This window comes from Daphnia carinata, chromosome 8, assembly GCF_022539665.2.
Source record: "Daphnia carinata strain CSIRO-1 chromosome 8, CSIRO_AGI_Dcar_HiC_V3, whole genome shotgun sequence".
Taxonomy (NCBI): domain Eukaryota; kingdom Metazoa; phylum Arthropoda; class Branchiopoda; order Diplostraca; family Daphniidae; genus Daphnia; species Daphnia carinata.
In genome coordinates, this window is record NC_081338.1 from 6,993,114 (window position 1) to 7,007,715 (window position 14,602).

General features: G+C 42.7%; 1 protein-coding gene across 1 annotated transcript in view; it reads left to right on the forward strand.

The window, feature by feature from the left end:
* LOC130700229 (nucleolysin TIAR-like) overlaps positions 1-14,602 on the forward strand; it is a 59,243-nt gene that overhangs the window by 1,573 nt on the left and 43,068 nt on the right. The window contains exon 4 of the mRNA XM_057522266.2: positions 8,281-8,376. Coding sequence (XP_057378249.1) covers positions 8,281-8,376 — 96 coding nt within the window. The remainder of the gene's footprint in view (positions 1-8,280; positions 8,377-14,602) is intronic.

The following is a 14,602-nucleotide window of genomic DNA, read 5'->3' on the forward strand; positions in this document are numbered from 1 at the left end:
TTTCTGGCCTCGCCCGTCTCCGTTTTGGTTCAAAGTGCTTCAAGCGAGGATCATGTCGTGTTTGTTTTTTTTCGTGTATGTTCCGTCCAAACTCATTACGCTCGAGAACCTTAGTCAAGTAGGTCACATTCTCAAAGAAGGAAACAAGATCTTTTTTTTTTTCCAGATTCCCCCCTTTTTCTTACACTCACATGATCACGATCATCATCAGGTCTGGTGTAACGGACATCCATCCCGGGGCTTCTTGGGGGGGGGGGGGGGGGGACTGGTGGGGTCTTCCGAAAAACAAAAATTGCGCGTTTGATATACACGAAACAAAGCCTTTTTTTTTTTCCTTTTCTTCGTGTATCTAACGCGTGTGCCGGTCGATTTGCTAACAGTGTTGGTGGAATCCAGTTCCATCAACCCGAAATGGACACTAGTAGGGTGGCTGTCCTTGTTTTTATGCTTTTTCCGCTCCTTTTTCTCGCTTGTTTTTTTTTTTTGTTTAACAGCTACATTGCATCACGAATCTTTCTGTTACACCGTGAATTGGAAGCATTTGCTTTGTCACGGCTATAAAAATGTGAATAGCAAATAAGAGTTGTCAGCGAGACGATTGCGGTCGGTTAAATTCCCGCTGCCCTAAAGCAAAAAGATTGTGACCGAGTCTCGTTGACAGTAGGGAGGCGAGAAATGGCCTTACGATTGCTTGTCTGCTTGTTGATTTGCCCTGCTGACGGGCGCAAAAAAAAAAAAGTTAGCTTTCATTTCTATGTAAAGCTCTTTAGAGCACCATTTTGATGGCAATTGCCCTTTTTTTTCGCCCCTCTCTTATGTCACTTTGTCGTGAATCTTTTTTGATGGAGGTAAACATTTAGAAATGTCAGAGTAGGGAGAGAGAGCGTCTTCTTTTTTATTTTTTGGCGCTGGCAGTACGAAACTGTAACGCGATATCTTTCCCGGAAGACGCTCTCAAGTCCCGAGAGGCAACTAAGGAGGAGGATAGATTGGCCGATTGGTCTTGACTTTAAGTCGTTCAACCGTTTTTTGCATAAGTGACTAGGAAATTGAAGCAGATCTATGCAGATTCGATTCTCTCGCTGCTCTTATCCCCACATCATTTTGACTTTGCGATGCGTGTGCAAGCCCCGTGTCTCTTGCAATTCGATGTCGCTTTGCGAGTAAAGTGACAGCGAAAACAAAAAAAAAAAAATGATGTTCTTTTTATTTATTTTTTTTTCAACTAACCTTGTTAATCGAAAAATCCATACAAGCACACTTCCGGCGTCTTTTTTTTTTTTTTTTTTTCTTTTAAATGTTGAACTTTAGCTAAATGAAAAATTCTTTTCCTTTTTTTTTCGATTTTTCAAAATGTTTTGTTCCCCTACAGCTCGATGGCCTACTAGATAGGTATGCTGTTGCCAAAGACTTTTCCTTACCTGGCTTAGTGTTGACCGCAGGCTACGTTGACCCTTGCCTCTTTTTTTTATTTATTTATGGAGGACCTGTCAACTTGTCGGTGGTGTCTTCCGCGTTGCCCCCTTATAGAGGTGTGTGTGTGTGTGTGTGTGTGTGTCAGTAATGTTACCATATCGTGGGATCCCATGGCCAGGTTAGAAAAAGAATTCAGATATAGGTAATGTACTGACTGACCCGAGACAAAAGCTTCAGGTTTTTTTTTTGTTTTTTTTTTCCTTCCGTGATTTTTCGTGTGTGGCCGATCAAACCGCATCGTTTCCCATTGCGTGTTTATCTGGTTTATTTATTTTTTTCTCTCTTTAATGGAACATCACCCGAGGAAACATTTATTTTTTCATTGTGCTGATTTCCATTGAGGTCCGGCATTAGGGATCGCCAGTGCTCTAGAAGTCGTAAAGATATTTTTTTTTCTACTGTTGATCTTCTGGTTGTAATCATTTCATAAAGGGGGAGGAGGACAACAAGAAACCAAAGAAAGAATATTTTTTTTTTTTTTTTTTCCTCAAACCAGGCCCCCTTTTTTTTTTTTTCGAGTAGTTAAACAGGGAACTTCTTTTCTTGTGCTTGTTGGCGAAGAAGGAGGAGCTCACCCATTGCCAGCAGGTATGAAAAAGGTATTTCTTCTCGTATAAGAAGTCGAGTCGTTCCGCTCGTTGAAGTCATTCCTTTGCCATCGACATTGCTGTTAGTGTGTACGCCGAGTCAACCGGTCCCCGCCTATCCACACACTGTCTTCTTACCATTCATCTCGTTGCGGGGCTTTTTGTTGTGTGCGCGCGAGTGTGTGTGTCTGTGTGGAATTTTTTTTTTTTTTTTTATTCAAAAGGACCAGAGACATAGAGAGAGCCTCATCCGGTTGCATTTGTTTCTCACAGCCCCCAAAACTTTACATATATTTTTTTTTTGAACTTTGTACTTGAAGAAATCGCATACACGCGGAAGCGAGTCGTGAGAAGAGCGTGACTTCATCTCTATCGTGTGTATTTTGCGGTAGAAATCGGGCCGCTCCCACATCGCGCCAAACTTATTTTTTTGAACCCACGCCAATAGCCCTTTGAACCCTCCGTCCGGAAACAAGAAGAAGCTGTTTAGTCTGTTCGATCCTGTTACTTTTGCATTTTTGACCCGGGCTGCTCTACTCACATTGACTTGGAAAAGAAAAAGGCCGCGTCCAAAATGACTGTCGTCGTTTATTGTTGCGCCCTTTTGGCGATGATGGCCGCTTGTGAGGCGGGTCCGTTTCGACCTGTGGGCTACTACACGTTTGACGGCAAAAATCTGCGCCCTCTGAATGTCGTCCAGAGGCGATCGGATGACGACGGATTCTCTTTTGGCGGACGCAACGGATGGAAATTGCCTTTCGCCAAGCCGTCGTTTCTCAGCGCGTTGACGGACCGCGGCGACGACGAAGAGCGGCCAACAGTTTCGTCGGATCATTTGCTGCCCGACTATTTGACGCATCAAGAATTTTTGAAACCTCAACTCCAAGCGGCTGGATTCTCCGGCGGAAGAATTATTGCCGGGCCTTTTCCCGTCCCTTTGGCGCGCCTGCCCAAACCTCCGTCTCGTTCTTCCAGCGTTTCACCTACTCCACTTCCACCCGTCGAAGCCGTTACGGCCCTATCGAAAATCAAAACGCCCCAACAAGTTCAATCGCCCTCGCTTCCACCCTTCGTTTACAAGGCGACCCCACCGCCGCCGTACAAACCTGTTCAGTTTCCAGCTGTCCAGGTAGCGCCCACCAAAGTAGTCCAGGCAGCCCGTCCTCCGCCTCCATCGTCTCCAGCGCCGCAATCATCGCAACAGCTACCCAAACTGGTTTACACGTTGCCCACGTCGAATCCAGTTCACTGGCATGCGGCCCATCAGAGTGGCCCAGAGAAGCAAGCGTCCGCTTTGGGCGTTGCCAGCTATTCGCATCCAGCCTCGTTGGTCTCTGAAACGGCCGGCGGTTCGACTCGTTTGAGCTACGGCGGATGGACGCCCATTTATTCCGCTTCGTACGCTCACGTCCAGACGCAACAGGATCCCACGCCGATTGGCCGGCCGGTGGCGCTTCCATTGGACGCGTCGACGGACATTCGCGAGATGAGGAAGCCGATTGTTTTGGAATCGCACGTCGTCGTGCCCGAACGTCAGGTGCTCAACCAGCCGGAAGCGCAACAATCGCTGGACGATGATGTGGAGGAGCCATCGATTGACCTCGTTCCGAGGGTCATCGTTCCGGGTTTCGGCCCGCCAGACTCGAGCTCACCGACAGCGGAAAAGGGGGCCAGCGTTGCCGCTCCGTTCGTCGTGGTGGCCTCTGCCGGCGCTGCGTCGCCGGCCGACGACAAGCCCAGCCTAGACCTGACTGCAACGTCGTCTTCGTCGGTGCCGGTCGTGACCGAGACTAGGCGTACCGTTAGGAAGCGCAAGGCCAAGCAAGTTGCCTCATCGATACGGCGCAATTCCGACAGGGCCATCAACCAGGAAGCGGCCATTATGACAGCATCCTCTCCATCGGCTGCTGCTGCACCTCTCCCTCCCTCCTCTTTAGTTGTTGATTCTTCTTTACCTGCTTTGTTGTCGACTCGAGAAGGTCGAGGCCAAGGTCGATATATTGGACGTGTCTTGCCCGCCTCTGTGTTTGACGAAGACCGAGCAACCGGGGACTCGGTCACACCGCTCGGATGGCGACACATCACTAGCCGATAAAAAAAAATATTGAGGGGTGGCCACTCAGCTTTTAGGGATTGAAACACCATCGTACCGAATTTTTTTTTTTTTTTTTTTTAAGTTATTTCATTTATTGTGCCGAGCAGCTATTTTTTTTTTTTTTAAGGAAAAAAAAAAATAAGCTTTGATGATTTTTTTCTTCTTTTTGTGTTGCTGGAACATGGGAATTGTTGTTCCCATCTTTTCCTCGTTTTTTTTTCCTCACTCTTTCAATTATCGATTATTCAAATCTAATGGCCACACACTTGACAGACTGGAACATCCTCGTGGAATGAGTAAGGATGGATGCGTGTGGGCGTTACTATTTTATATCTTTTTATTTTTTTTTTCCAATCATCGCTATGCGACCACCATTTTGTTTGTTTTTTTTATCCTTCCCTTATTGCAGTGGGCCATCTTTTTTCCCACTACAATTTCTCATTCAATATTTATATGTTGATCTGCGCGTCCTCTTGAAGACCCTTGTCTGCCCGTCCTCGATATTTATTAATTTTTTTTGTTCGTTTCTTATTTATTTTCTCCTTTTTTTTTTAAATTTTGTTTTGAAATACCCCGCCCTTTTTTCGCCATATCTTTTTGTGTGTTGTCTCATCATTGAATTCGTTTACAAAGTATGAGCAGATATTTTGTCGTGTTTTTTTTTTGTTTTTTTTTTTTCCTTAGCCGATTCGTTCAGAAAGCAAATAGGATAACGGAATCGGCTGGACTTCTTTTTTCGTTAGGAATGAGATTTTTATAAAAATTCATGCGAGGTTGATGTTACTTTTGACAGGTTTCCGTGTACATCCAGGGATGTATCATAGTTGTTCGAAATACTCATCTCTCCCCTAACTCGGTTTTTTTTTTTTAGATGTCAGATTATTCATTTTTTTTTCTCCTTCTTCTGGTGTGTACTTGATGACTCGATAGCGTGATGGGAGTGGTGCTCTTATGTTATTTCCTATCGGCATTTTTTTTTTCTTTCTTGAGGGGAGCTATTTTTACATTTTTGATATTTAAAAAAATGTTAAGTCTAATAACATCATCACAAGATGGCGCACCCGTTTTTCTAGAATTGCGTGTGTCCTTTTTCCTAACTGTTCAATTGTCGGTGCGCTAGAATTAATGCACCCCATACACTCCCCTCTCTCTCTCTCCTCGTCGTCCTTACTGTCATTGCATCGAGTGGGAATCGTGTTGGCACTCTGGAAAAGGAAAAAAAAAAAAAAAATGAGGGAGGAAAGAGGAGAAAAAACTAGTGAACAAAATAGATTGTTGATAGATATCCTCCGGGATGGTAGAGTCGAAATTCTGATCTTGAATATTGAAAGGAATCCCTAACGTAAAGCGCTACGTGGAAGAGAAGAGATCCCCTTTTTTTTTTTTTTTTTTTGCCCCATTTCTATCTCCCTTTTTTTTTTTATTATTATTATTATTATTTGTGTGTGTGTATGGATCGGATAGCGAAGAGAGAAATCCATGTGTATTAGGGAAAAGGCGAACTTACATGGAAGTAACTTGAGATACTAGAAACTGGGAGCACTCTCACGTCACAACATGAAACTGAATATTTCAGTAGATGCAACGAAAAAAGAAACGCCAGCATCCGTAATTCCACGGCTCTCCTGGAATCAAATAAGAAATGCCGTCTTTATGTCTATGCATCCCCGCTTTTTTTTTCTTTGTATGCGCTTCCCCTCTTACTGCATTTCTCAAAGGCATATTTTTTTTTTTTTTTTTTTTTTTTTGGCTTTTAATGTCTACATCAGGTCCGATTCTAGAATTAAGGAAATGAGAATGTAAGAGGTCAACGCCACCAGTTCAATATATTTCCTATTTTTTTTTTCTTCTTCCGCCGGGGAAAAGAGAAATAACGCCGATAGATGGCGTTGCGTCAGGGGCGTTCGTTTATCTATGTAGATAGTGTTTTTATTTATTTATTTATTTATTTTGATGTTGGATAGCAAAAGCAGAGAGAGCGATGAGAAGTTTTGAACTGACCCGCTTTTGACCAGTTGATTCATCGTGAATAAAAGATGGCCGCTAGTCGTTTGCCTCTCTCTTTGCTCGTCTGAGAGGTTTAAATAATGGAACAAAGTGGCGCTCGACAAACCTGTTGCCAAGTTTGTTTCGTTTACGACGTGCGCTGTCTGCCGATGGGCATTTTCCACGGGTTGTTGCACACACACACACACAAAAGGGTGCGTGGGGGGGGGGGTTAGAAGGTTCTCCATCATCGTGTTGGCTAGACCTTTAGAAAGACAAATAAATAAACACAGCGACACGAGTTCAAAATGGTTGGCAGAGTAAAGAAAAGAAAAAAAAAAAGCGAAATGGCACGTGAAGCGGACAGATGGCCACGCTCTCAAGGAAGCAGGATCTAACCCGATGCTTTTCTTTGCCTCCCCCCCTCGGTGTGCGTGTGTGTGTGATCTTTTCACGAGAAGAAGCAAACGCATTCACGCCCGTTTTTTTTTATGTATCATCTGGTAGCGTAGTGTGTTATTACCTTTGCTGTAATTTGGCGCTTTTTGCTACCTCCTCTTCCTGCTACACACAACCGGTTTAATGGATGATGAATTATTTAAACATTCATCTCCTACCTCGCACCTTATTCCGTCACCTCCTCTTTTTGCTTTTTTTTTTAACACCAAAAATCGATACGAACAACGTGCGTCTAAAAAAAACCCGTTTAGGTTGGGAGGGGGGGGGATTATTCCCGTAGATGGGGCGGGAGGAGCTGTGCTTGTTATATAAAAAGACGAGTTAAGCGTAACGTCGATATGTTTTTGCATTGCCCATTCTGCTTTAAAAGGTGAAGTTGTTTCATTTTTTTTTTTTTTCTTTTTAAACATACGACAGGCCCCAAGTTGAATGGGCCTTTCTTTTCTTTCAAAAAAAAATTGTATGGACCACTTGATGTTTGTTAGAGTGCGTCTGTGTGACTGTGGGAATCTCGTCAGGTGGGCGCGTCGTACAAGTTTAGTGGGCAACTATTGCTTCCAAGAATTCATAGAGCACAACGCGTCCCTTTTCTTTTTTTTTTTATTAAAATAAGAAAAATGTCTATGCGAGTTGTTGGTGTTTATAATGTGAAAGGGGTGAAACTTGACTATCGATTTTTTATTTTATTTTATTTATTTATTTTTTTTAAGAAAATGGAGGAAATTATGGTCATCATTTTTTATGTTTGATTCAATTCCCGGATGTTTGAATCGTCGTTTTCTTTGGTCGTCCACAAACGATTTTGATTCATTTTTATTTATTTTTTTGTTGGGATCATGTCCGGAATGGGGAAGGAAAATGCAATTTACACGCATGATCCATTCAGGTCCATTTCCGGAATTAAGACTCCCACCCACCCTTTTTCTTTCGCGGGTGGAAGGGGGGATTTGACGCCGAGCCGTTTGCTCTCTCTCTTTTTTTTATTTTTATTTAACAATGTCTTTTGCACTCTCCAACAGCTGGTTTTTTTTTGGAGGGGGGGGGATCTGCAGCATCCTTATATAACACGTCACGGCAATGTATATATATATATATATATATACGAGGTATATATTGTCTTGATCAGAAGCTATCGTCCAGCCTTTGTGACGGATCAATTTCGGCATCAGCTTGATCCATCTTGTCCCCGCTATCCCCTATGTCTCTCAAGGGTCGTTTCCTCAAACTCTCCCACCCAACTGCTTTCCAGCCCCCCCCCCTCACCTCACCCCAATGGATCAGGAAGGGAAGGTAGGACGGTGAGGCCTCTAAATGGGATACACACACACATATGGAGCGTATACCCACTGGTATTGAATCCGTAACATACGTAATAGTCTTGATCCTTTTGCCGAAAAGCCAAGCTGCACCTTCTTTTTCCCTTTTTCTCATCAAGTCATGGCCGTCGCTTGATATAAACGTACGAGTGCGGAAGCGGAACGATGTCGTCGCCATATTGGCGGGGTGGGGGGGGGTTCGATGGGTGTATGTGTGTGTAATACGTATGTAGATATTACACTTGCGCGTTTGCAAGTAAGCAGCGAGAGATTGAGAAATGTATTCATTTTTAAATATGATTGTGGATGTTTGTTTGTTTATTTCTTAATTTATTAACGTACGTTTTGTTGTTTGTTGCAGCCTGGACACGAGCCGTACTGTTTTGTCGAGTTTGCCGAGCATCATTCAGCCGCTGCCGCTCTGGCCGCCATGAACAAGCGCAACTGCATGGGCCGGGTAAGTTCATACCCTTTTTTTTTTTTTTTTTTTTCTGCCGATGTTTGTGTGGAGGAAGGCCTCATCTGCAACGACGACTATCTCGTTCAGCAAAAATGATGATGGGCCAAGAAAGGACAGGGCCGATGACAAGTGCGTTTGTCGTGTGGCGTTCTTCTTCTTTTTTTTTTTTTTTTTTTTTTTCTTTTTTTGATGGCCGTCGTTGTTTGTTATGCTCGTGAAAGCAGAGTTTTCATTAGTACCAATGGCTAAGTGGACAATCATAATCATGATAATTACATGAACCGCAAGACTGTTGACAGGTCTTTTGTTTTTCCAAGCGCTTCTCTCTCTGCATCGCTATGCAAAATCACTGGCGCATCATTGTGTTTTTTTTGTTTTTTTTGGGTTTTGTTTTTAAACGTGGGCATTTGCATCTCGTATCTCTGTTAACGCAAACTATACGGATGCATGTTATTGTGTGTGTGTGTGTGTACGCTGCAAAGTGGCGTATCTGTTTCGGTTGCAGTTTGGCCGCCCTCCCATAATCTCAAATGTATTATCTCGTTCAATTAAGAGGACTGCTGCTGCTTCTCTTGCTGTGTGACAAGCACAAATCCTTGACTAGCCGAGAGAGAGAGAGAGAGAGAGACATGGCGGGTAGGAAACGAAAAACTACATAGGGACTGTATTCTAAAGCTTTCCTCTCTCCCCCCCCCCCGCCCCAACCGAGTACACATGTATTTATACAACGGGGGGGGGGCGTAGGGAGGGAGGCAAAGTCAATATATTATTCACGACGATGACAATGTTAGACGTTTGTTGGCCCTTCTCCGCTCCTCCGCAATGTTCGTTTACCCCCTTCTAGGAGACGTTGATTAGCGTTAGACGGGATGGACTGTCACTGCGGATGTTGTATTTCAGTAGCTTGCCCCCTTTTACATCTGTGTGTGTGTGTGTGTGTCTGTTTGCTTCCTCTTTTTCTTTCTTTTTTTTTTTTTTTTTTTTTGTTTGTTTTTTCTTTTTCTTTCGGCAGAAAAGTTAGTAAGAGCTAAGGCTCTCTAATCAACTCGAAGTAGCAGGGAATAGGAGGACCGAATGCTAGTCATAGTTTGGTACAAGTGGCATGTTGTTGTTGATGATTCCTGCGGGCTAATCTTTCTATTTTCTTTTGCCTATTTTTCTCTTTTTGTTTTTGATCCATCCCATCCACTTTGGTCCCGCGTGTGCTACGCCGACTAGTAAGGAAAACTAATACGATCCGGACACATTGTGCGGTGTTCTTTTTTTTTTTCTTTTATGGGCATATCCCCGTCCGCAATGCGATGAGCATGTAACAATTGTAGAGTGTACGTGCGCCCGTGTATACTCTGACTGTACGCTTCGCGGAATGTATGATTGAGCTCAACTGGAGCGTAACGGCCAAAACGAAAAGCGGCAAAGTTTTCTTCTTCTTTTTATTTTTATTTTTTTTCGGGGGAGGGGGTGGGTGACTCTCAATTATACTCAACTTTGATCAAAGCGCCGAAAGTGAGGTGGGGGGGAGAGAGAGAGAGAGAGAGAGTCACGCAGGCAACTAACGACTAACGACAAAAGGAATGGCAAAACAACATCGAAAACAAGAAGAAAAAAAAAAAAAAAAAAAAAAAAAAAAAAAGGGGGGGGGGGGGGGGCAAATAAATCATACAATCACTGTTAGGAAGAGGTTGGGTGAGGGTAAGGGGAGGGAGTAGATTATTGCCCAGTGGGTCGTTTCTTTTGTCGGCATCCGTTTCCAGTTCATTTCAATGATTTATAGGGGGCGGGCAATCTTTCTTCATAATGTCGTTTTCTCTTACTACTCGCAGTGTTTTGTTTTGTTTTATGTTTTTTTTTTTTTTTTTGTTGTTGGTATGCGGAGTAAAAAAAAAAAAAAAAACTAGAAATGCGAATTCATTTCACGCCGGCCCATTTGTCAACACCAATCTTTGTGTGTGTGTGTGTTGTTTGTTGTTGTTGTTCTTTTTTTTTTTTTTTTTTTTTTTTGATTGGATGCGACGAATGAGAAATGGAGTGCACGAAGATATCCACACACAGAGAAAAATCAAGGAAAAAGGGGGGGGGGGGTAGAAGCATTGTCCAGGCTACAACAGTTTGTGTCCAGTTGCCGCATGTTCGCAAAGGCCGCCCTTTGATGACTCTTTGTCACGCGTGATTCAACGATAACCACTTTGCGGCACCGGATCTACCCCCCCCTGTGTTTTTTTCTTCTTCTTATACTTTTACATTGGCCAGGCCACATACCTGAACACACACACGAAAAGGGGGCGGGGAATGATGGTGGACTTTTTCTCTTCTGGTCGTAAAAATCACGAACGAAGAGGCTTGCATTTTGGTCTGTTTCAACGTTCAACTTTTTTTATATTTGATTTCTTTTTTTTATTGGCGCTGGATCCTGGAACTTTTTTTTTTTTTTCCCTCCCAGGGTACGCACACACGTAACATCATCGTAAGAGTTTATAACCTCTCGTCGTGTAACCGTTGCGTGTTTGCTACCCGTCTCGGAACGAAACGTCGGTTAAGTACAAAAAAAAAATAAAAGGAAGGGAGGGGGGGGGGAGGGGCTTTGGTGGTCGATGGAGTTTTTTTTTTTTTTTTCTTACCCCTCATCAGTCGATTTGAAATGAAAAAACGTCTGTGATTTCATTTTGGTTTGTTTATTTATTTTTTTTTCCCTTGGACATCGTAGATAATCGGCTTAGCTCTTGAAAATTTGCATACGTCATGCGTTCACGATCGTTGTAGTTTACTTTGTCTTTGTATTTTCTTATTTGTTTTGATTTATTTTTTTTTTATTTTTCCCTTAAATTGATGGAGGCCACGATTGAATATGTAGCTCGTGTGTTTGGCTTGCGGGTTGTTACATCTAACCTCCCCCCCCCCCTTTTTTTTTATCAAAGTTGGGAGGGGAAAAGGAAAAAAGGATAGAGACCGTTCGTGAGTTTGAGAAAAGCTTTGGACAATAATAAATATATAAAAAAAGACATCGATCGTGTTTGAAAACTTGTTAAGTAAAGGTTTTCTTTTTTCTCGGTGGGACGTAGTAGTGTCCCATCCTTTCTTTTCTTTTTTTTTTTTTTTTTTTTTTTTTTTAATGGGATTGTTTGTAACTGCCGTAACTTTTGATTATCAGGAGCCCGCAAAAGGAAAGTAAATGCCAATAGTCCCAAAACGGAGGCGAGTTTGCGTGGCGGTCGTTTACTTTCATTAAGATTGCCAATCGCGGGCGGGAATTTTGGTGGTGCGGGCCTCTTTTCCTCTGCTTTTGATTTCACTTTTTGCTTTCCCCCTCCCCCCCCCCCCTTTTTCTTTTTTTTTTCTTTTTTTTTTTTTAACTTAATCTTCCGGTATCCGCAACGGCGAGCGTGAGTTGCGGGAACGGGTTGACTGTAGAATTGAATTAAAAACGGAGGAGGGGGACGCAAAGCGAAAGTCGACCCAAGCCTCAAAGCGTCTCTTAATGAACCGTCATATATCGTCAACTTGTTTTCTTTTCGTGCGCTCCGACATTTTCCCAATGTCACGACGCATGTGAAAGCTTTTTTTTTTTTGTTTTGTTTTCTTTTTAAAAGGGACTTTGTCCCTGTTTTTCTCGGGGCTCGTGATGACATTTTGAAACATTGAATCCCCGCCGCCTGCAAATGTTGTGTTGACTTTTGACGGCCTTATCTCGGCCACGCAGTCCGCACACCCTATGCCCTACTTGTGTCTCTATTATTTTTATTTTTTATTTTATTTTATTTTATTTTTTTTTTTATTATTTCCAACTTTATCCGCAGGCCTGTTTTCGTCAAATCGAATTCATTGTGCTCAACCTTCTTCCTATTTAAAAGCGGAGGGGAGAGGAAGTCAAGGGATGTACAAAAAAAAAAAAAACGGACTTGCCCAGTGACATTATTTTCAGATTTTTGTTTTGTTTGTTGTCGTGCGTTGCAACGACGTTTGGGATAATACAACATGTCATGGACCGGGAGGGGTGGGGGGGAGGTCTCTGTCGAATCAGCATTGCAGAAAGAGAGAGAGGGGCAAGTGAAATTTGTATACGTGCCGGTCAAAATAGAATCAAAACAAAACAAAACAAAACATTCATCCGGCCTTTGTTATTTTTGAAGCTTGGCCCGTTCGGGAGTTTCTCTGCTTCCATCAATGTCTCTTTCGGTTCTCTGTGTGTGTGTGTGTGTGTGTTGTGCAAGCGCGGGCAACGTAGAGAAATAGAAGAGGGATCGCATAACTTATTTTTTCCCTCCTGTTTTTGGCTCTTGAAACAAAAAAGATGAAAAAATACGAAATGAACAAAAGAGGGGAAACATTGTTGCAAACGAGGACGACTTTATTTTCTACCTTGGGTTTCATGTTCTACTCGTTTTTTTTTTTTTTTTTGCTTCTTTTTAGGGGTTGGGCTTTCACAAGTTGTCCTTTCCGGGATTTTATTCCGGATCGTATTTTTGTTTTTGTTTTTCATGGGGGGGAAAAGGAGAGCGACTTGTTATGTCGGCATAAATGGGAGATGTCAATCTCTCTTGATAATTGTGTACGTTGTTTTATTATTTTTTTTTTGATGATAGGGTCAAGTTGCTGTCATCAAAAAAAAAAAAAAAAAAACAGAAATAAAATGTCCTTTTTATTTATATATTCAAAAATTGTTTGTCCAATTAGTTTGTCTGCGCGTTTGCCTCCCCTCGTCTCAGCCCACGTTTCCTTTTCGTACATAGTGGCAGCTTAAAAAATAAGAAGTTGTGTGTGTAGTAAGGTCCAAGTCAAATGCGGAGTAGCGGGGAAAAAAAAATGTATGTGTGTGTAATCTAATGAACCGGCGGGTAGAGTTTGAGTGAGGGACCCCCGTGAGCGCAAAGAGAGAGAGAGAGCGCACGGCAATGGCCTTTGGGAGCGAATGCAACGCGTGTATGTACCGCCGCTCGTTGTCGTATTATATAAAGTTTGATGATGGTCTTGGGCACAGCGTGTGTCTGTGTGTAGCTCGGGTCATTTTGGATGATGCAGAAAGTGAGGAGAGAGAGAGAGAGAGAGAGGGGGGGGGGCTAGAGTAAAAAGAAACCGAGACAAGTGGAAGAGAAAAAGAAATGGAAGAAAGAAAGAGCGGATGGTTTCTAGTTCCTTTTTCCGGCATGTCTCTCTCTTTCTCTTTCTCTCTGTACTTCTCTCAATGGTTGATTCGATTCCGGTCGAGGGTTAGACTTGTGTCTTTCCCTCATTTTTTGTTTTGTTTTGTTTTGCTTCTTATGTCTCATATAATGATGACTGCCTCTTTTTTTTTTTCCTGTGTGTGTGCCGCGTTCCGGCTTTTCATCCCTGCGCATCTTGAGCTGGATTTATATTTATCTCGTTTCTTCCTTTGAAGAGAAATGATGGACTGACCGTCGAATGTCGTAGTCAAAACTCGAGCGTCTACCTACCCTTCAATCCCTCCCAAAAAAAAAAAAAAAATACAAACAAAATCTTGTTTGTTTGTTCAAGCGAAACGCACATTGTGTGTGTGTGTGTGTATTAGGGTCTCCTCCTCCGCTCGTTTTTTTTTTTTACGTAATGACGCCGCATTCCTGACCCGAGTCAGTGGAACTCTCGTTTTCGAATTGCCTCTTGATGCGAGTCGATACCTTTTGATTCTAGGATATTTATTTGAAAAAGAAAACGAGAGAAAAAGAGAGAGAGAGAGAAAAAAAAAATGAGTTTCGTTTATTTTCTCTTTTTCCTTTGCCTATTTACTTATTTATGTTTCGCATGGATGGATGGATAAATGTATGGGATGGATGAAGTAGGTGCAGTCGGTGGCGCTAGACAAGCATCTAACGCAATCAGTCGTCTTTCTGTCTCTTTACCTACGCGTTTCACGTTCGCAAACGTCACACACGAGAATGAAATAAGGAGGGCAAAAAAAAAAAAAAAAAAAAAACAGGGAAGGGAGAAGGGGGGGGGTGGGAGAAGTAGGGAGAGTGAGGTGCAATTGCGAGTCGCTAGTCGCACACATTTCCGGTGGGTCCTCTCACTTTCCGCCATCTTCTTCTTATATATGTGTGTCTGTGTGTGTGTGTTAAAGTTGTAAGCTACCGTACCACTCTGCTTGATGAGACTGGATCAAGTTAACCTTTTTTTTCCCGTCTTCCGTTTTCTCCCTTTTTTTTTTTTTTTTTTTTTTACCATTGCTCTCTCTCTCTCCACTTGTGCGTATGATGCTCTCTCATATGGTCTC